Source organism: Callorhinchus milii, unplaced genomic scaffold, assembly GCF_018977255.1.
Source record: "Callorhinchus milii isolate IMCB2004 unplaced genomic scaffold, IMCB_Cmil_1.0 Scaffold4, whole genome shotgun sequence".
Taxonomy (NCBI): domain Eukaryota; kingdom Metazoa; phylum Chordata; class Chondrichthyes; order Chimaeriformes; family Callorhinchidae; genus Callorhinchus; species Callorhinchus milii.
Window position 1 is genome coordinate 16,688,937 of NW_024704745.1, and position 22,425 is coordinate 16,711,361.

General features: G+C 40.1%; 2 protein-coding genes across 4 annotated transcripts in view; one reads left to right on the plus strand and one right to left on the minus strand.

The window, feature by feature from the left end:
• The window catches only part of nme7 (NME/NM23 family member 7), a 73,583-nt gene extending 61,050 nt beyond the window's left edge, over positions 1-12,533 (minus strand). For 2 of the 3 annotated variants that reach the window (XM_007891582.2, XM_007891583.2), the window contains exons 1-2: positions 7,315-7,349; positions 3,103-3,108 (exon numbers count right to left, since the gene is read on the minus strand). In XM_007891582.2, the coding sequence (XP_007889773.1) occupies positions 3,103-3,108; positions 7,315-7,335 (27 nt within the window). In that variant the 5' untranslated portion in view covers positions 7,336-7,349. Of the gene's footprint in view, positions 1-3,102; positions 3,109-7,314; positions 7,350-12,342 lie in introns of those variants that run through there. The other variant, XM_042333911.1, reaches the window with a different exon arrangement.
• Positions 12,534-12,969: 436 nt separating this feature from the next.
• Positions 12,970-21,852, plus strand: blzf1 (basic leucine zipper nuclear factor 1). Its single transcript, XM_007891587.2, has 7 exons — positions 12,970-13,064; positions 16,066-16,139; positions 16,260-16,699; positions 17,871-18,070; positions 19,347-19,475; positions 20,064-20,283; positions 21,086-21,852. Exons 2-7 carry the CDS (start codon positions 16,067-16,069, stop codon positions 21,269-21,271), a joined length of 1,248 nt encoding a protein of 415 aa, XP_007889778.1. The 5' UTR covers positions 12,970-13,064; position 16,066; the 3' UTR covers positions 21,272-21,852.
• The last annotated feature ends 573 nt before the right edge of the window (positions 21,853-22,425 follow it).

Genomic DNA, 22,425 nt, shown 5'->3' on the forward strand with positions numbered 1-22,425 from the left:
AAAATACTGTACTTTGCGTTAAACTAGCAAGATAAAGAACTTGTAAATCTGGATTTTCATCTTTATATTCATCATAAACCACTTGTTGATAGCTTAAACTACTTGTGCTTTTGGTATTCTGGTTTATATTGTCATCATCTGAACTCTGAAGCACGGCCTTATTATTCACTCTCAACTATCTATAATTATGTATCCAATGAAGATGTGGAACAAAATATAAATTAGTCCAGGAACCAAGCTAATCCAAAACATTCACTAAATTAATACATGGCATGAAGCAGTTTAGCTATGATGAGGTGATGACTAAATGTAGGTTGTGATGCTCAGAAAATGATGAGGTTAACTTGTGATCTAATTGAGGCATTGACAAGCTGGATAGGGACAAGTCTTCCCACTGATAGAGAAATCCAAAACAAGGGACCAAAGCTTTAAAATGAAAGCTAAGTTCAATTAGAAGTGAGATCAGAGAACAGAAATTAGAACACATTTCTTGACCCAAAGAGTTGTGAAAATATGGAATGCACAGCACCAGATGGATGTAGAATAGATGGGAATGAATAATTGTGAAGTAAGGATTTTAAGGGTTATGGAGAAAAGACAAGGAAATAGGATTTAAGGCAAATAAAATAGCAGAACAGGCTTGGTGGGCTGAATGCCTATTCTTATTCCCATGTTCCCATGCATGAGTTGTAAGGTTCCAGGGAAACCAGTAAGAGCAGAAAGTTAATCTTTTTACTTATATTTGCCAAAAGCAAGCCTAGTGCATAAGAGTTATATTTATGAACAATAATAATACTAGTCCTTGCATGTGATATAGCGCCTTATCACAACTTCACAGAATACACTGTAATACACTGTAAAGTGAATTGATTGTATATTTTGTGGGTGAAATGCGGCAGCCAATTGCACACAGCAGTGTCCCACAAACAGTCGTGGATTGAGTGACCAAATTAGTTTAACTTATTTTGAAGACATTATTATTCGTAGAAAAGCGATCCACTAATTGACTAAAAACCGGGTTCCTACTTACTGCTAGGTAAACAGAGGTGTGTGGAGTAATGAAACTTGCCCAAAGTTTCGCCTTGCCAGGAATTGAACCCAGGATTTCTCACTTGTGATTTGAGTGCTCTAACCACTAAGCTACAGGACTCCGCAATAGCAATGTCTTAGGCAAAATATAATAATGCATAAAAAGTAATACTCCAACACTTTTACAGGGTCAAATAAACTTTTAATCTATTTTTCCATTTTCTTTCCCTCAATCTTTTCTGTATTTGTTAATATTAAATGGTTCCAATGCACCCTAATTCAACCAGATTAGGTTTCCAGACAAGGCCAGTAATCTACTGACCTATTTTTCAAATAAATTATAAAATCAGATCTAAGAGCAAAAGCACTTCATGCTGGAAAATGACTTCAAATTGTGCCAAGGGGTGGTGCTGAAAATAAAACAGCATTTTCATAATACTGTTAGGTCTATAGCAATCAATCCTCCTTTCACTCACATACACGTTATCCCACTGATCGATGCACAGCCCTGAAGCCATAGTATTTCAAGTTTCCGGTGACATCATAAACAGTTTTAATAATTCATTTACATGAAGAATACTAATAAATGCTTAGAGCAACATACAGCTCGAAAAGGAGGAATCCTTTATACAGCTCAGTAAAAATAATATTGTGCTACAATCTTAAAACACACTAGAAGACTGTGCTGTGCAATAAGAACCTTATTTGTATTACTATTATCATTATTTGGGATCAGTTGGTTTATCATTCATTTAAAGCTTGTTGATTTGCACTTTGAAGCGTAAGAATGTTTTTTTCCCCCATTTCAAACAAATATAGGAAACTGCCAAACACACTTGGTGATTTGTGGTAAACATGTATTCCAATATTAATTTCTTGTCTCTTGAAATGTAATAGATTTTAATGCTTTACCATCTAAGCTATTGGTCTTTCAGGTTCCTGCTTCCAGTTCATCAGCAATACTATGAAGAAATGATGAGATGTGCGAAACTACTCTAACATATCTTAAAATATCATGTGCTGTATGGATCACAAGTTCAAGACAATTTTATGAACAGCAGCAACTGGGGACATACCAGTTTCAGAAGCAGAAGAGATCACAGAGCAAGGAAAACAAATTACTGCTGCATACAAGAACGATAAAGGTTTGATGGATGACAGTAAATAAAATGCAGGCTTTGCTCATAGTTTCCCATGTAGTGAGTTTCCAACTTCAATCACAGCGTTAAGGGAAACACTTTGCAATAGGATCGAGAATATCAGTGAATGAAAAGCTGGTTTAAACTTCTTAGCAATCAGTTGGCAGCTTTGTAAATTGTATGTGTGAAGAGGAATTTAGGCACAGAAAAACAAATCTAACTCAAAATTGAACATCAAAATATCCTTTCTTATAGAGAGCTATATCCCAATGATATTTCCTAATATACATAATTTACAACTACATTTTTTATTCATGATTGATAAATAATATGAGCTATACAAATCCTGGCATCATACTGCTTTAAACGTAATAAATAAAGTTTAAACAATTCTTAATCAAACAATAAAAAGTACAGGAACCAACAAAAATGGCTTTATTAAAATGAATGAAAATAAGATTAAGACTAAATGACAACTGAATTCATCTTTTTTCTTATAATAAAATTGGTGTTAGCCTGTAAGACTATTTTCTCTTAAATTTACTGAAAATTTGGAAAATAATTGTACTTGATCTTTATATGCAAGCTGGTTCTTTTTAAGAACTGTGGAATTCTGACTTTTAAGTTCAGACTGAAATGAATGCAAGAATGTTCTACAATTCTGAACTATCATAAACTTTAAGACAAAATGATCTTACAAATTATACAGGTAGAATTTAAGCCTCAGGAGGATTCTCTTATCTTTTCTACTAGCCACTTTTTGGCTAGCCAACCTGAATATCAACTTTAACATCTCAAACCTTATCAGGATCCTCCATTTTTAATTTTACATCTAAAATATGAATACTGAAATTCCAGCAAGCATCTGTGTGTGCACCAAACACATATACCAGAGCTACTATTTTACACTAATCTATTTTTCAGTTATACTCACGGGATCCTGAAAAAATGAGTGCAAATCAATTTGTATGATTTCAGCATCAATGAGAACATGAAAGACAAAAACAAACAAATAGGTTAGTTGGTACTGATCATCATAAGATATCAGTTCAAAATACAATCTCCATTATAAGTAACCAAACACATGAAAATAATATTGTCTTTCGGCTCATTAAGTTTGTCCCTTAAACAGATAAATAATTTGCATTAATCCCCAATTTAATTCTCAAAAGAAATGACACTATGTGATAATACCCACTCATTTAGGAGAGGTCTAGCTAGATTTCTCAGGGAAAAGCATATTAGAAGCTACAGAGATGATGCCTAACTGTGCCACTCTAACATTGCTAACAATTCTGTGGCTCAGTATAGGGGTCAAATAAGATAGGCTCTTATGTTCTTCATGTCTCAGCCTTCTTTTGGAGCTTGCAGCATATAAACTCTGAAGAATAATCAGAATACCCTTTGTTACTTTTTTAACAATACTAATTGTAACAAAAAAGGTTTTAAAAGTACAGGGTTTTATTAGCAGAATAAATGGTAAATGTTAAAATAACGTTATCATTACAGTGTAGGTGATTGGTCTGCCCAATCCACAAGACGACTGTGGAATTCTAGTCATCTATCTAATGGGAGGATATTATTAGCCTTGAAAGGGTTTAGAGATAAGTGACCAAGATCATATGAACTCTGTTTTTATGAAACGTTAGACAGTGAATGCCATCAGACTATTTGCCAGTGGACTTTCCTCATCAAGCATCCTTTTGCTTAACTCATCCTTCTCTGTCCTATGTACCAATAGCATCTGTCCTATGAACCAGTAACCACTGGGTTTCTAACCCAATGTTTCAGTTCTGATGAAACGTTTTGCTGAAACATTAAAAAAAACTCTTTAATTTGTTAATCGACAGAGAGTATTTCTGTTTCAGTCTGTTTATGCTATTATTAAGTTGTGTTTTTTGTAGGTAATTATTTCTGAATATTAATTTCTACTTTCCACCACATTGTTCCTAAAGCTGAAATACTGTACCACACATGGAAGTTATAGGGGAGAAAAATGGTTATATTTTTACGGAATATATAGGGCAAGAGTCTGATGTTCCAAGATGGTAAAATATTTCAAGCTTGAGACAACCTTGTTAATGACTTATGATTTGCTCTTGTGCTTTTTTTGGATCATATACCGGTTTTAATATTACAATACAATATAAATTTACATTTATACAGCATGTTTCATATCAGGAGGACATCACAAAGCACTATTCAACCACTGCTACAATAACTAACGGGTATATGAAACAACTATTCTCACTTACTTGGAGTCTAGCACGTAGTAATGTATGTGTGAACAATGTCAACTTCTGTGCCTATCAACTGAGGTCAAGTTCATTCATTAGAGGTACATTATGAATAGTAATTTTTTTGAAGTTGTCAGCCTCTCTTCAGTTGGTTATTTGACCCATTAATAAAAGATTTCAAACAAAGGGCAGTTGGCAGTGGCTGTTGCACTGGTTCCATTGTTTGCAGACACTTTTTAATGCGTGATTAAACATATCAAGGACTTTCTTATGTAGTTAACCCAGTAACACAATGCATGAATAATCAATTCTGAAAACAAAAACAAAGTTATAAATCCGATCAATCACCAATGACGCTCTTGACCAGCTAAGCATTTAGTAAGTTCTGTAGTTCATTGCAGTACGTTAAAAATTGATCCCAAACTTACGGAATATATAATGAAAATGATGGTTCTCGTTTATAATTTGAGAAATGTAGTGAACAAGAAGGCATTTTGTAGAATACAAATATCAGTCCTACTCTGTATTAATCCCACTCCCCCGCCTGCTGCCTCCGCTCGGCTGCCTCTGGCCTCCTGTTTGTCCCTCGTCCCCTCCACCATCGGTGGCCTTCAGCCTCAAAACTCCAGAACTCTCTCCCTCAATCCCTCCGCCTTGACCCCTCCGTCCCCACTTTCGAATCCTGCCTAAAGACTTTCCTTTTTGATCGTGCTTACGGTCAACTCCCCCCCTGGCTCGGGGTCAGACTCCACCACTGTCAAGCGCTCCAGAATGCTACCTCGCTTGAAGGCGCTATAAAAATGCAAGTTGTTGTTGTTGAAGTTGTTGTTGAAGTTTTTGTGCAACCAATTATTAAGGAAGTATAGGCTCAATCTCCAAATTGTTTTTTTCAATCTTGCAAATCAAAATTCACACCCAGAATGTAATCAATTCTTCAGACACGAGAAACAATTTTTGTAGGCAAACTAATTACCCTAACTTTCAGTGGAACAGAACATTTTTCAGCGAGAGAACACACCCTGTGAGTGTGAGAGTCAGGGGGAGAGCACACACAGGGTGTGAGTGTGAGAGTCAGGGGGAGGGCACACACAGGGTGTGAGTGTGAGAGTCAGGGGGAGGGCACACACAGGGTGTGAGTGTGAGAGTCAGGGGGAGGGCACACACAGGGTGTGAGTGTGAGAGTCAGGGGGAGGGCACACACAGGGTGTGAGTGTGAGAGTCAGGGGGAGGGCACACACAGGGTGTGAGTGTGAGAGTCACGGGGAGGGCACACACAGGGTGTGAGTGTGAGAGTCAGGGGGAGGGCACACACAGGGTGTGAGTGTGAGAGTCAGGGGGAGGGCACACACAGGGTGTGAGTGTGAGAGTCAGGGGGAGGGCACACACAGGGTGTGAGTGTGAGAGTCAGGGGGAGGGCACACACAGGGTGTGAGTGTGAGAGTCACGGGGAGGGCACACACAGGGTGTGAGTGTGAGAGTCACGGGGAGGGCACACACAGGGTGTGAGTGTGAGAGTCACGGGGAGGGCACACACAGGGTGTGAGTGTGAGAGTCAGGGGGAGAGCACGCACAGGGTGTGAGTGTGAGAGACAGGGGGAGGGCACACACAGGGTGTGAGTGTGAGAGTCACGGGGAGGGCACACACAGGGTGTGAGTGTGAGAGTCAGGGGAGGGCACACACAGGGTGTGAGTGTGAGAGTCAGGGGGAGGGCACACACAGGGTGTGAGTGTGAGAGTCAGGGGGAGGGCACACACAGGGTGTGAGTGTGAGAGTCACGGGGAGGGCACACACAGGGTGTGAGTGTGAGAGTCAGGGCAGAGTAACATTTGGGTTGTTGGCTTCCATTTCTCAATGACACCCTCAATTCCAGGTCTGGTGCTGAAATCTGGTCGCTTGAATCCTTTAATCAGAAAGGTCACCTGTACTGAAGTGCCATCAGTACAGGTGACAGTATAGCATCTAAATGAACTATGTGTTTTGTGGATGATATTACTAATCTTTGTCACTCATTTTCCCTGCACACTGCTGCTTTTGTCTTAACGTTTGTACTGTAATTGATCTGTTTCGATTTCCTTTCTCTAAAATCTCCACTTTGACTCAACCCTAAAATTTGGAGATGGAGGACACTTTTTTTTGTGACCGCTAGCCTATATTCATGCTGGCAAAACACAGCAAGGACATACATACATATCACAGAAAGAGCAGCAAGCAGACCAAGGAGACAATTTATTTCCTCTACAACTATAGAGAATTTGGATAGATTACGGTACTATGCATTACAATCAGTTAAACTAATTTTAAATAAGCTTCCAAAAAAATCCTATGATGTAGTAGTTTACTGTAATTAATGCTTCAATTTTCTTTAGTGTTAATTTGACTGAATTCTTAGTTTGTATTTTGCTCTGTGCAGATAGTACACTAAATCAATGATATACTTGTGAGATAAATCTGCTATACTCTTGTTTTCAGACTTTCATCCCACAGCCTCAGTTTAAATTATTGTAGCAAACTGTAATGTATACATTTGAGTAGTCAGCCATTTTCAAATGACCTTCAAGCTGAAACACAATGCAGAGTACTGTGTAAACACTATGAACTAGTAAATACTGCCATCTAATGGCATGAAAATTCACAAGCTTAATGTACCATAGATTGGGAGAACCTGTTTGGACTATAAGCAAACTTTCACGTGATCCCAATGTTAAAGAAAAAAAAGTTTCACGGCAGGCACATGCTCAGAAACTTTATTTGGGGTTATAAACCTTCAATGAAACGTGGGGACTAGTTGTTAAATGAAATGTTTTGCTCCTAAGCCTCCAACATTTTCATTAAATGTTCTTCTATCTACTCCTGATGTCTCAAGCTGAAATAAGATTACGTGGTCACCAGTAGCCATCGTGTAACTCACCAAAAAAGCCATTTTCCACATGTTTATCCTGCTCCTGGTCAATCAGCATTAGTAGGCATTCAACAACAACAACAACAATTTGAATTTATATAGTGCCCTTCACATGGGGTAGCGTCCCAGAGTGCTCGACAGTGGCGGAGTCTGACCCCAAGCCAGGGGGAGAGGGAGGGAGGATGTGATCGTAAGCACAAAAAGGAAGGTCTTTAGGTGGGATTTGAAAGTGGAGAGCGAGGGGACAAGGCGGAGGGATTGAGGGAGGGAGTTCCAGAGCTTCGGGGCATAGTGTCTGAAAGCCCAGTCACCGATGGTGAGCGGAGGGGGCGAGGGATAAACAGGAGGCCTGAGTCGGCCGAGTGGAGGCAGCAGATGGTGGAGTGGGGGGGGGGTAAAGAAATCGGATAGAGGGGTGCGAGGGAATGAAGGGTTTCAGTTGTATATGTGAGGGTGGAGCAACACAGCTGAATCTGATTCTGTCTACATGAGCACACTTTCCAGCATTGGCCACTGAATAACAACAATTTACATTTAGTATAAATCCCAGTTTAGCAAATTCCAGGTATCCGAAAGTGAACCAAGCTGGACTGTGCCCAAAACTGAAAATGTTTTTAAAATGTTCGCGGTTCATGGAAGAAGTAATGGTGTAGACAGACAATGTTCTGAAGATTGAGGGAAGGTAGAACCATTGAAGCACGGTCGTAAGGTTTGAAGGATAGATGGAGTCAAACGAGACAATGGGGTTCCGCCCCGGGAAAATTATTTTAGTAATAAATTCAAGACTTCTCAAATCTATGCAGCTAACCGCAGAGGAGACTTTCCTTTTATCAATCTGAACTGGATTCAAATCTAGATCCCAGAGTTGAAAGTAGAGTGTGAGGCCCACTGCATTGCTCAGTTCCCCAACATTGCTGGTACTTTTGCCAATCCTCATCTCAAAACATCTTTTTTATCCTTCTTGCAATGGCTTAATAGTTAAAGGAGTGTAAGGTTATTTTACTATAAATCAATCGCTACTGCAAGTACATTTTATTCGATTTCAAGATCTTCTCACTTGTTTTCAAATCCCTTCATGCCCTTGCACCTCCCTAACTATGCCTTTGCTCAGCTGGCTCCGGCCTCCTGTTTGCCCCTCGTGCAATCTGTTCCACCATCGATGCCTGTGCCTTCAGCCATTACGGTCCGAAACTCTGGAACTGTCTTTGTCAGATTCCGCCACTGTGAAGACCTCTAGGACTTTATCCCACTGTATAAATGCAAGTTGTTGTTGTTTGTTGTCGTCGTCTCCCTCTAATTACAGTCTACTAAGATGCTGTTTTTAAAGCGCATGGAAAACAATAAAATGCACATTCAACTATCATCATAAAAACCTCTGGTACATTGCATAATCAATGCAGAGAATGAAATTCTCCCCCGTTCATAGAATAATAATTTAGAACACTTATTAAATTCTGCACTACACTGCTGTATTTCTAACAGTGGTGGCATTCAAAAGTTTCAACCACATGATTCAATCTGAAATCCAGAATATATTAGTTTTAATCAAGAGTTGTCACATACAAGGGAATCTTTATGTAGGTTCACGGGTTAGAAAACATAATGGCTCGTGACAACTGCGAACTGTGGGCATCAGTTTCTCTAGCTCACCTCATTCCACCAATGAGTAAAACAGTAAATTCAGATGCTCAATGGCTTTGCAATATTAGAGTGACACAAAGTGACACTGGAACTCTAAATCAATCTTTGCAAAAATTGAAGTTCCTTATGAACAGTTAACAAACATAATCCTCAATTAATCTATGTTGGTGAAGATTTGACTAACTTTTGCCAAGGAGGTTGCCACAGCGATGTGAAACATTGTTGTGTCAATGGGTGGTAGCCCAGTGATAGCCACAATTCTGCTTGTGTAATCTCACCACGCTATGCACCAGCTGTGCACGAGAGGGAGCAGGCCATTGATCTCACAGTCTAAAGTGACACTCCATTGCAGTGCCGGAGGTGTACTGCATTGTCAGTTTGATGATGACATAAGGCACTGTAACAAATGCAAGATTATTATTATTATTATTTTAGGAATTAACTTTGCCAGTTCTGTATCGCGACTTTTCTAGCATCTCAGTAGTAAACAAATCCACAAATTACAGGGACAAGTGGGAAGAAATATTACCACAAGCCACATGATGTCAAGTGTTTGCACTAATATTTAAATCTACAAGCTGAACAGAGACAAACGTTATGTGAAAGGCATCATACAAATGTAATGTGTTGTTGTTGTTGTCAGATTTGCGAAGCAACCCCAAAATAGATGACACTCAGCTCTGTAAGGACGGGCTACAAAGTGAATGAATCATTTGAAACAAAATCTGAAAAAGCACTAAACATATCTTTTACCATAATTTGATCGACCACTTTTCTGGAATGTGCCCACAACTGAATGTCTATCATAAAACATTGCCTTTTTAACAAGGATAGCAAAATAAATACAGTATAATATTTTTCCATAAAACATTATTCCCCATTTCAGAGACAATGCTGGTCCCACAACTCCTCAGCTACAAAGTTGCACATTCTCATACTAACAAAAACAATATTTTGTGTTAGGTAGCTAGTATTTTATTAACACAGTGTAACAATTCAGTTTAATCTGACCAATACACACAAAACTAACTTGCATTTATATAGCACCCCTCACACAGGGTAGCATCCCAGAGCACTTAAACAATTACTGTTAACAGGTTAAATGTAAACAAACAAATTCCCTGAGTTCTGAGGTGTTTTTCTGCAGATATATATATAAAAGAACTTGAGAGAGGATACTCGCATGACAGCCTGGCTCAGTTGGTAGTACTTGAACACACAGGCTGACATTCCAGTGCAGTGTTGGGAAAATGCTAGAGACGCTATCCTTTGGATGAGATGTTAAACTGAGGTCCCATCTGCCTGTTCAGGTTGAATTAAAGATGCAATGGCGCTATTCAAAAAGGGTTCCCTGGCCAACAATCCCCCAGATAAAATTGGTCATTCACTTCATGGATGTTTGTCACACATTGCTGTGCACAAATGGCTGCCGTGTCGGTCTACAAATATACAGTCTCTGTGAAGCGCTTTCAGATAAGGCATTCTATTGAATACAAGGATTATTACTAAAATAAAATGACTCCTCAGAATGTGTTCCTGTAATAAAACAACACTTAATACAGTTCAGGTTTAACATTAACTTTCTCTCAGCCCCCAGGGAGGAAATGTACCAGATAAGGTCACATAGAGGAGTGATAAGGTCACATACAGTGATTCGTCATTTGTCAAATACAGTCTACAGTAAATCCTGTGAGGCATTTTGAGATGTTTTGATGATGTGGTATGGCACTATATAAAGCTTTGGGGAGTCTAACCTATGCGAAACCCATCAACATAATCAATAATAAAATAATCCTTGCATTTGATATAGTTATTACGTCTTCGAGACACCTCACTGCCCTTCATAGAATAAACTGTAAAGTTAATTGACTGTATGGGGACATACCCATACAGGGGTCAACTTTCACATGGATGCGGATGACACCCAACTGTATTTCTAAATCTCCACCCTCAAATCCAGGACCACTGCCGTCCTGACAGAATGTCTGTCAGACATCAAGTCCTGGATGGGAGCGAACTTTCTTCAGTTGAACGTTAACAAGACCGAGGCTCTCCTGATTGGCTCCTGTCAGCGCCTCCTCACCTCAGACGCTGGCAGCATCTCCATTCATAGATCCACACTCCACCTGACTGAACCAGTCCAGAACTCTGGCTTCTTGTTTGACCCTCAACTGTCCTTTCTATCCCACATCAGTGACATGAGCCGCTCTGCCTTGCCCCACCTCCACCACAGCCTCTTCCCTCAGGCCTCGGAAACCCTCAATCACACATTTATTACATCGAGGCTCGACTACTACTACTACTGTCTGCTTGTCGGCGTTCCTTCCGCAAGCAGCAGATCATCCAGAACTCTGCAGCTCATGTACTCTTCCGCACCAAGCTCTGTGACCCCATCAACCCATCCTCGCCCAGCTCCACTGGTTCCCCATCCCCAGAGGACAGATTTCAAAATCCTCATCCTCACCTTCAAGGTCCTCCACGGCCTTGCTCCTTCTTACCTCTGTAACCTGCTAACCCCATATCAACCTGTTCTCTCCCTCCGCTCAGCAGGCTCCGCTTGCTCCAATTACCCTGCCTGACCCACCATTGGCGGTCGGGCCTTCAGCTTCTCTGTCCCAATCTTCTGAAACTCCATCCCCAAGTCCCTTCATCTTGCTCCCTCCCTTGCCTACTTCAAAACATGTCTCAAGACCCTCCTCTTCGACCGCGCATTCAGCCAATCTCCTACCCTCCCTGCCCTCTACCGCCTTGATCGCAACCCCTGCTTGGGTCCAAATCCCTGACTGTCCAGTGCCTTGGAACGTCCTTCCGACTTGAATGCACTTTACAAATGTAACCTGTTGTATATTTTGTGGGCAAAATATGGCAGCCAATTGCACACAGAAGTGTCCCACTAACAGTCGTGGATTGAGTGATGAAGTTATTATCATTATTTTATTTTGAACGGAATATTACCCCCGAAAAAGCAATCTGCCAATCGACTAACAACCGGGTACCTACTTACTGCTAAGTAAACTGAGGCGTGTGGAGTGCCCAACATTATGCCCTGCCGGGAATCGAACCCAGACCTCTCGCTTGCGAGGCGAGTGTTCTAACCATCGAGCGGCAGGACTCCACGTGCCGGCGGGATGCACGGAGACCTCAGCTTGGTTTGGATACGCCTAAGGCACGGTGATCGGGCTTCCGCAGGCGGCAAGGCACCCGGCGGAGCAAAAAAAAAAAGAGTTGAGAAGCCCTGAGCAAAAAAAAAAGCTCAACGGTTTGTAACCACAAGACAAGGCAGGAACTCACTCAACTCACTCTTGTTTGGATGCAATTTGAGCCTGGCCTCAGATTCCTCTCCTCCCTCCCTGGTCATGTCTGGATGCAGTCTGAGCCCTTTCCTCTCTCACTCACCATGCTGGGCTGACTCTGAGCCGCTCCTGTCCTCACTCACTGTGTTTGGCCTGGCTTGGGACCGGCCTCGCTCGTCTCTCCTCTCCTCTCCTCTCCTCGCTGTGTTGGGGACGGTCAACTGTGTCTCCCTCCTAACTCACCACTCTATATGTGTGTGTGTGTGTGTGTGTGTGAGTGTGTGTGTGTGTGGAGCTCGGCTTCACTCACTCGCACACTCACTCACTCACTCCCTCACTCACTCTCTTGGGCCCTGGACGTGCGCCTCGTCCCTTAGCAACCGACGCGCAGCTCCTGGGATTTTTTTCCCCCGGGGAGGGGGGGGGGTGGGGGGCAGTGATGGGGGGGGGGGGGGGTGGTGTGTGTGTGTGAGAGATGACGGTTTAAAACCGAACCCCGTTACCGTTTACCCTGAGACCTGTCGCACTTCGCTTCGCACTTTGTTGTTATTGTTTCTCGCTCCGCGTTTACAAACAAACAACACAAACAAACAAACAGACGAGTGAAATGACCAAAACAATGGGCTTTCTCTGACGTCGACGACGGCGGCGGCGGCGGCGGGCGGGCGGGGGCGGGGCTTGTGTGTGTGTGTGCGCGCGCGCGCGCGCGCGGAGAGGGTCAAAGGTGAGCGGGGAGAGCCACCGGAAGTGAGCGGCGCGGCTGCCGGAAGCTGCTCGCGGCCCTGACTGGCCACGGAGCCGGCGGCCGAGTGAGTGAGTGAGCGAGTGAGTATCAGCGGCTCCAACCAAGTCCTGTGCTTCAGTGTGTTATCCATTGAGTCATATTATTTATTAATATTCACAGAAATAACATCTAATATCCCCCACTCCTCCCTCCTCCTCCTCCTCTCTCTGGTCAAGTATCTTCAAATTGATCTTGGACGAGCGAATGGCCCGGGCAGCTCCCTCCTGTCATTAACAACAACAACAACAACAATAATAATAATCCTTGCATTTGATAGATCTGTTTCCATCTTAATGCACTCGCTTTGCGAGCGAGAGACCTGGGTTCAATTCCCGGCAGGTCAGGGCGAAACCTTGGGCAAGTTTCCTCACTCCACGCAGAGCCCTAATAATAATCCCTCCCCCCCCCCCCCCAAAAAAAAAAAACCAATAATAAATTGGTCATTTTCAACCCACGACTGTTGGTGGGACATTGCTGTGGGCAATTGGCTGCCGCGTTCGCCCACAAATATACAGTCGATTCACTTTACAGTGTGTTCTGTGAAGCGCTTTGGGACGTCCTCCCGACGTGAAAAACGCTATATCAAATGCAAGGATTATTATTATTATTATCTTCCTATATAGAGGGGAAAAACCTATGCAGACCCTTTGTTGTTCGCTTGGCGTCGGGAAAGATTGTGTTTTTTCTCTCGTGAGTGTGTGCGAGAGAGAGAAAGAGATGTGGGGGTGAGTCAGTTCGCAGCCCTCGTTAAACAACCTGGAGCTGTGCTTGTTTTTGACATGTTACACCTCCTAACAACTGACAGGATTACTCTCTGTGTACAACCTACATTGTTTTATACAATACTCCTATTATCTCTGTGAAACCACCCCACACCCCCTTTGCTCTCTTGTTAATTATGTTGAGTCAATGCTGTCTAGTTACTGACTCACCCACCAGTGAAGATGATTCCCTTTTTCTACTCTTGTCAAATACCCCTCTTAATTTTAGAGACCTCTGTCCTCTGTTTCATTGAAAATAAGCCTATTTCCTCAATTTCTCCATCATAGGTCAATAGCCTGTAGACTATTAATATTTAAGTATTTTTGAGTAAAAACTACCCATGATAACAAGATGCAGCAAATTCTTGAAGTATAATATTTAGGTGCAATATTTAGTTAAGTGGTTGCAGTATTCAAATGTTTTATAAAAAANCTATGGGTGAAGAAAGTAAAACTTCACTTTGCACACTGGAGTTTCTATGTATGAATGTAGTATTTATACAATCCTTCTATGATCTTAAATTATCTGTGATGAAATTGAATTTTAAAGAAAAGTACAAAATATTTGACATAATGTATTATAAAACTACTAAAATCTAAGTTTGAAACTTTGGCATTAGACCCATTATTTTCAAAATATTAGTCTCAAAATTACATACTGTTAGTAATATTCTACCAATTTTATTCATTCAGAAGTAGGCCATTCAGCCCCTCGAGTCTATTCCACCATTTTATAAAATCATGGCTGATCTGTACTTCAAATCCAATTACCCACCCTTGCCCCGTATCCCATCATACCCCAGCCTAATAAATATCTATCCACCTCAGTCTTGTAAATGTAAATGGATCCAGCATCCACATCCTTTTGGGAGAGAGAGTTCAAGATTTCCACTACAACTTTGGGTGAAAAACTGCCTCCTAATTTCACTGCCAAATGGCCTAGCTCTAATATTAACATTATGCCCCCTTATTCTGGATTACTCAACCAGAGGAACAACAACAACAAAATTACATTTGTAAAGTGCCTTTCACGTCGGGAGGATGTCCCAAGGCACTGGATAGACAGGGTTACAGACCTGAGCTGGGGGTCGGGGTTGGGGAGGGTAGAGGGCAGGGGGGGGGAGCAGGGAGATCGAAAGCACAGTCGAAGAGTAGGATCTTGAGACAGGTCTTGAAAGTGGCAAGGAAGGGGGCGAGGTGCAGGGATGGAGTTCCAGAGGGTGGGGGCAGAGTGGCGGAAGGCCCGCCTGCCAATAGTGGGGTGAGCAAGGCGGGGGACGTGAAGCAGACCAGAGCCCGCTGAGCCGAGAGAGCGAACAGGATGGTAGGGGGTTGAGGAAGTCACAGAGGTAGCATGTATGAGGTTTTGATGGCCTGCGGTGTGAGACAGTGGCAGAGCTGGGCAACATTGCGGAGATGGGGGAAGGCAGAGTGGGTCATGATGCAGATGTGGGGTAGAAAGGATAGTTGAGGGTGAAACAAGGTTCTAGACTGGCTTAGTAAGATGGAGTGTGCAACCACGGATGGTGATGCTGTCAAGAAATATATCTACCCTCTGTATCTACCCTTTGTATCTACCCTATCGATTTCCTTTATTATTTTAAAAACCTCAATCAGATCACCCCTCAACCTTCTAAACTCAAGGGAATAGAGACCAAGTTTATGCAACCTGCCCTTTAAAATTCCATGAAGAAGTTGTTAAATTTCTTTATTTAATATTCACCGAGTTAGCATTATGATGTACCTAATTTTGCAACTTTTACCAAATTGATCCTTCCAGCACAAAACAATTTCTTGTACGCTATCAAAAGCAGAAACCCTCCAAAATTACTGTAGAAACCTTGGTATAATAATAATCCTTGCATTTAATATAGCATCTTATCACGTCATTGAGATGTTTCAAAGTCTCACAGAATATACTGTATAGTGAATATATAGTTCACTTTATTTTGTGGCCATTTGTGGTTTATTGTAAATAGCCAATCTATATCAAGTTTTGTGTAAATAGTTATCTGCTATTCATAGTTATTTACCTAGGTATTTGTAGTTTAAAAGTCCGTATCCTGATGCATTTTGTGAAACTAATTGGGTTTTTTGTTGGTTTTTATTGCATGTATCTGAATTATGACAAGCTATTAAATTTCAAAAGTATTTCCAGCAAAATACTGTGCCACTTCAGGTGCTCTGGTTTATAATGCATGAGATGTAATAATCTATCTTTAATGTTCCAAATTTTATTTTAAGAAAGATGGAAAATCCTCTCCAACTTTTTTTCCCCCAGAATGAAAACTGAGAATTACAATTTCAACAGCTTCTTTGGGAAAATTGCACCATTTGTGAAAATGGAGGATAAAGGTATTTCCGTTTGTATCTATTAATGCTGGAATTTAATTGTGCTTTTAGTTTACTTGTAGAGTTATTTATTAAGTATCTAAATAATAATCTAAAGGTTATTCCTTTCTTTTGTGCAATTAGTTCAAACAGTTCATCCTGTTCGGAGACCTGGAGATGGAATGGAAACAGAAAAAAATGCAAAATCTATGGAAAAAACCAAAGGGATAAATAACAAAAGTCATTACAGTCCACAAATTCATGTAGTCTCCAATTCTTCCCAAATTGTCACGAAGCCCGGCGTTCTTCAGCTTGGGAAGATTCAAGCTGGACAAGCAGTTGAGGTGGAAGCTATTAGAATTTTAGTTCCCAAAGCTGCTATAATTCATGATGTTCCAGCAAAGAGTACAACCGACTTTGCAGCTTCTCACAAAGGAGAGGCCTTGAGTCACCTGGAGAGCACAAACGATCTCAAGAGAGAACTGACCGAATTGAAAGCTTCTTTTGAAAAACTACAAAATTCTGAGAGAAAACTACTGCAAGATAAAGAAGGGCTTGCCAATCAAATCCGGGTTCAGACTGAGGTGAGATAACACGTACTTAAAACTCCACGTGGAATCCTGTAGCTCAGTGGTCAGAGCGCTCGCCTCACAAGCGAGAGACCTGCGTTCGATCCTCGGCAGGGCTAAATGTTGGACGAGTTTCCTTACTCCACACGCCTCTGTTTACCTAGCAGTAAGTAGGAACCCAGTTGTTAGTCGATTGGCGGAATGCTTTTCCGAGGATAATAATTCCTTCAAAAAAGGAAATTTTATTTTGCCCACAAAATAGACAGTTAATTCACTTTACAGTTTATTCTGTGAAGCGTTTTGAGACTCTGAAAAGACATAACAACAACAAAATTACATTTGTAAAGCGCCTTTCACTTCGGAAGGATATCCCAAGGCACTGGATAGACAGTTACGCTACAAGGCGCTATATCAAATCCAAGGATTATTATTATTATCCCTGCTGCTTAGATGGTGCTTTGACCCGGTGTAGTGCATCTGTATACCTTGAAGCATTTATTTTCTCCTTCCTTAGTTTCTAACGCACTATAAAATTAAAAATCCTGGTCTTTTTTATTGAAGAGTATTCATTTTAGTTTGGAGAGGTTAAGATGTGTTAACCACATCCATCATTCTAGGATTACATTCCTTTTGCCTCGCTCCCTCCTTTGCCTCCCTCAGGGCACGTCTCAAGACCCTTCTCTTCGACCGTGCCTTCGGCCACCCCCTACTCCTACCCCCCATTGGTGGAAGCCTAACTTGTTTGAATTAGGGGTTATTAAGAATGCACCAGGTATGGCGAATAAAGCGTACAAAATAACCTCTGCAAATTCACTTTGGAAAGATTATATACAGTCTATTAGCTCAGAATTTTGGAGACGTTATTTCCCAATAAAAAAAGATTTAGCTGTTGAAAGTTTTATTGACTGTACAGCCAGATAGCCCAATGAGTTTAAAACGATACGTCTGTCTCAAATAGTTCTTACAGTTTATATAAAACAACATTTTTCCTGTTTCAATTCTGTTTTTCTCCATCCATCACATAAGATATAAAAACCTATTCTTGCAGGTGTTGTATCTTTCTGTCTGATAAATTTCTGTAGTTATAGAAACATATTCTGTATAAACACATTTCTTTTAATTTCAGGTTATCTTAAACAGATTTAATTATTTAAGGCCTTGAAAGATGTATTCTTATTGTGTTTAGGTGAATCGTGAGCTGAAGAAACTGCTCATAGCTTCTGTTGGCAATGATCTTCAATATCAGTTTGAACGCATGGCTCGTGAAAAAAATCAACTAATCCTGGAAAATGAGACATTGAGTCGAAACCTTGCTCAGCTCTCAGAACAGTTTGAACGGATGACCATCCAGTGCGATGTGTGGCGGAGCAAGTTCCTTGCAAGCAGGTTGTTCTATGGTGATTTATATCAAAATTGCTTACAAGCTGGACTAAAATAAACCAGCACTCACACTGCTTTATTTACAAAGTTCTCCAAACCTCCCACACCACCTATTACTATGCATTTTATGTTAATTGGACAGGGATGACTGTAAGGCACAATGTGGTTTACTCCCCAAGTGTGGAAGAGCCAATACTAGTTTGTCATTCCCATCGTAGAATGCTTTGTCTTTACTAGTTATCTTTCCTAATACCAACTATTAATCATCCAGTATTTTTTAAGGTGCACAGCTATTTGGTCAAATGCTATGAGCTGTGTACATTATTGCTACTTTGTGTGCGATAGTAAAATAGTGATTTACTAACCAGAAGATGGGATGTGCTCACTTAGAACCATAGAAATTTACAGTACGGAAAGAAGTCCATTCGGCATATTGTGTCTGTGCTGGTCCTTTTAAGAGCAGTCTTTTCAGTCCTATGAACCTGCCCTTTCCTCACAATGCTGTAGCTGACTTACCTAGGTGGGTACATCTTAGAGACAATCCACATAATCCCCGTCATATGCATATTGTGTACATCAAATGCAATGTTAAATGTACTGTCCAAATTCTTGAAGGTGATTGTATTTTTTGAAGAATAGAATTTCATGGTCTTGAATGTTAAGTGAGAATAGAAAACGGTTTAGAAAAAGAATATTGAATTTAATAAGCTTAACGTCTCCATGCAACAAGAACCTAACCCGGTGATGTGGTATCACAATTTGATTTCATTCTAAAGAGAAGAAAAAATTTGGAGAGGAAATTTCCCTTCACCCTTTATTCTGAACAGTACATATTTAAATTTGCATTTCTCAGAGGAAAACATTTGTTTAAATCATTTCGAAATGTTATACTCAAAAATTGTAGTCTATGGTTGTTAAAATAATGCAGTCAGTTTGATTCTGTTTCAAAAATTGAATAAATCTTAAATTGCTTTATTTTAAGCAATCTAAGGCCCAGCGCCCTGGGACATGTTTCTGATGTGAAGGGCACTATGTAAGTGTAATTTGTTGTTGTTGCTTAGAAGAAATGGTTTCCTGTAATTTCCAAGTTTTAAAGTTCTGCATCCAATGTTAAGTTTGGCTCATGGTTAATGATTCTGTTAACTGTTTGCTTACTTTCCATGTCTTAAGTAGGGACAGCTTATAAATCTACTAATTACATATTTGTTCTAAACTTTTAATAGTCAGTAATTTAAAAAATATATATTTTCCTTTTCCTCTCTCTTTCCCTCCCCAATTCAAGAGTGATGGCAGATGAGCTGACCAATGCCAGGACATCTCTCCAACGTCACAATAGAGAAGCCCAAAGTGCAATCCATGATCTTCTTAGTGAACGGGAGCAGTTTCGTCAGGAGATGGTTGCCTCACACGGGTTTGTTTTTTGCTTTCTCTGCTCTGATCATAGTTATAGTATTGAACTCTGAAACTGGAAAAATTCTGAAAACAATTCTTTCAATAAATTTAAATGACTGCAACTGATTAAGATTTTTCAATCGCCTATAAACTCAGCAAGAAAACTTCAGTAAATAAATTACTGCAAATATTCATCAAATATTGCTCCCCATAAAGTTCATTTAATTGAAGGGCAACTGAAGTCCGAAGGAATGTTTTTAATTTAATTTAGCCAAACTAAAAATAGTGCTCTTTTAATTCAATCCATTCCCAAAGATGTATTGCTTCAGTAACATATTTGGGATCTATTCCTCCTGAGGGAAACCATTATATGCTCTGCGAGGAGGAGCAGCTTCTTTGAGTTTAGCAAGAATGGGAGCTTTGGATAATACTGAATCCAAAGCTCTCTTTCAGAACTTGCTGCCCCTCCAAGAAGACTATGTTTCACTATCGATCACTACTACTGTAGTACTGTGCTGGAATAGACATTGGGATAGCTCAAAGAAAATGATCAAGTTGAACAGATTCATTTAGTGCAGATATATTAACAAAATAATCTATTGTGCAGGTTACTCGAAAAGCTGTTGGTATCTCTGCAGTGGGGGCGTCAGCAAACCTACTACCCTAATGCACAAGCAAACACGACAGCAGAGCTTGCCTCTGCGAATCACAAATTAGCAGAGGCTGTTAATTCTCACCTTCTCGGAAAAGTGGACTCAACTAATGCACGACAAATGAACCAAGCAGTGGAGTTCAGCAACACACCTGCTGAAAAAATGGCTGAAAAGGTATGATTTTTGTTTTGGTTGGTGATTCGTAACCATACATTTCACAAAGTTACCGTAAAAATGATTGTTGGTGAAACAGGATAGGATTTCATATTTCTATCCCCTGCACTGATTCTTGGGTCTCAAACGCCCCACTGTGCAGCAGCACCTGTAGTGGTCCAGGTGCAGTGCTCTAAGTGTAGCCTTACCAGAGCATTTAGATTCAACATCTAAATTGTATGATATTACACACTTGTCAATTTGGCATGTTTTTTTTTAAATGTTGTCCAGAGCAGACAATGTACACAACTTCCGAAGTCATGTTGGCTATTATTATTGGGTTATTTTCATTGTGGGATATTTGAACTCAATAATTTGGCATGCTTTTCTTTATTATTCAATCAGCTGTTTATCCTAAGTTAGTTTCAACTTTCCGCTTGTTCATTTTTTGCTTCCAAATTACAAGAACTTTGCTTCCATTTGTCCATATTAAACTTTGTTTGCCAATGATACTTTGTCAAATGCCTTTTTGGAGTCTACATTATATGATTCTTGCCAGTTAAATTGGGATATCCTCAACTTGTGTTTTTAAAAGTTTTATTTTAAAAGAAATGCAAGGTCCATTCCTTCTGAAGCCACGTTGCTCTCATTAGGTTATTTTCATATAGGTACTCTTCTAGTTTCCTTCTGATTGATTCCATTAATTTTTCAATTATTGCCTAAGTAGCGGGTTCTCAAAGAATAATGACAGTGGACTTAGTAACATAATTGTTTTTACTATATTTTAATATTCAAATTCACTAAATTTGTGTATTTTCTTCAGGTTTTAAAGATGTTGGACCCTACCACGTTCAGTACAGGAACTGTAGACTTGTCATTCTGTGAAACATCACCAACTTCTTTTCTGTCTAACAAGAAAAGCATTGGACGATTTCATCCATATACTAGATATGAAAATATCACCTTTAATTGTTGTAACCAATGCAATGGAGAATTGATAGTCTTGTGAAAGTTTTCAATTGGATGCCGATTGGCAGCAGGACTTGTGTAATCACTACCTTTCCTGCTTACAGGTTGAATAAAACGAGCAGTATTTGGAAGCTCTATACATTTAATATATACAGTGTAGCACATGAGTTTTCTTACACATTTCAAAGACTATTTTTTTAGGGAAGCTCTTAAATGTGTGTGTGTGTGTATATGTATCTTTGTATCTTGTGTACATTATTTTTCCTCTCTTCCCCACCTATTTTCTTTCTCCCTCCCCCATCACACACACCCTAGTTCCTCACTTTTGCTAGTATCTAAATATTTACCTCAGAAAAAGGGTTCCTCTAATCATGATATTTCCTCATTTTGCATTTGGGTTGCTGTTTTGTGGTTCAGAAACCTTCCTTTAATTTTCTTTTGAGAACAGAGTCCGTCTGCTGAAGGTGCAAGCATTACTTTTTCTGCCACATTTACAGTGATTTGGAGCAAAGATCTTGAACCAACCATGTAAACTGTTACAAAATGTTCAGTCAAGTTATTTTGGTCTTCAATTAAGTGAAAATTTGGAAGTGATTCCAATAATAAATATTAAATTTGCAATGATGTCTGTGTATTTTGATCAACAGTATCACCTTAAAGGAATCTTGGGGATGTTTTTTTTGTTTTTTAATAGGATGTATGTGTATTATGTATGTACTGTACAAAAATTAGATTTCGTAAATTTCATAGATTGGCTGAAAATTTGTGTTTTTCGAATCTTTAGTGTAAGGTGAACAGATTTTTTTTGTGATTGTGGATCTTATGTAAATTGTTTGAATGACTGTCAAAACAATCCAATGAAGAATTTTGCCTCTGGGACACTTCTTCAATTTCCCAATGATTATTATTCACAACTCTTTAACCAGCGATTCTCTGAGCAGTGCTGTACTTAAGAGTATTCAAACCAGATGCAGTTGACATGCTATTTAACATTGGGACATGTACGTCTCATCTGAAATCCACCCAATTATACCCCCAAAACAGACTGTTCAGTCCTTAATCCTCCCTGAATTCTCTCCTGCACGTTGTGACACTGAGATCAATTTTTAGTATGTCCAACTGCAATCAGGTAACCTGCAACCTTTCAGTCTGCATAGCTTTGTGTTTGTACCAGTCAATGCTTTTCGGGCTTAT

What these genes read in the sequence shown, in the direction of transcription:
- blzf1 (XM_007891587.2), top strand. Translation starts at nt 16,067, where the DNA reads ATGAAAACTGAGAATTACAATTTCAACAGCTTCTTTGGGAAAATTGCA. An exon ending in AGCAAGTTCCTTGCAAGCAG is followed by an intron (nt 18,071 to 19,346) that starts GTTGTTCTATGG and finishes CCCCAATTCAAG; the next exon opens with AGTGATGGCAGATGAGCTGA. An exon ending in CTGAAAAAATGGCTGAAAAG is followed by an intron (nt 20,284 to 21,085) that starts GTATGATTTTTG and finishes TATTTTCTTCAG; the next exon opens with GTTTTAAAGATGTTGGACCC.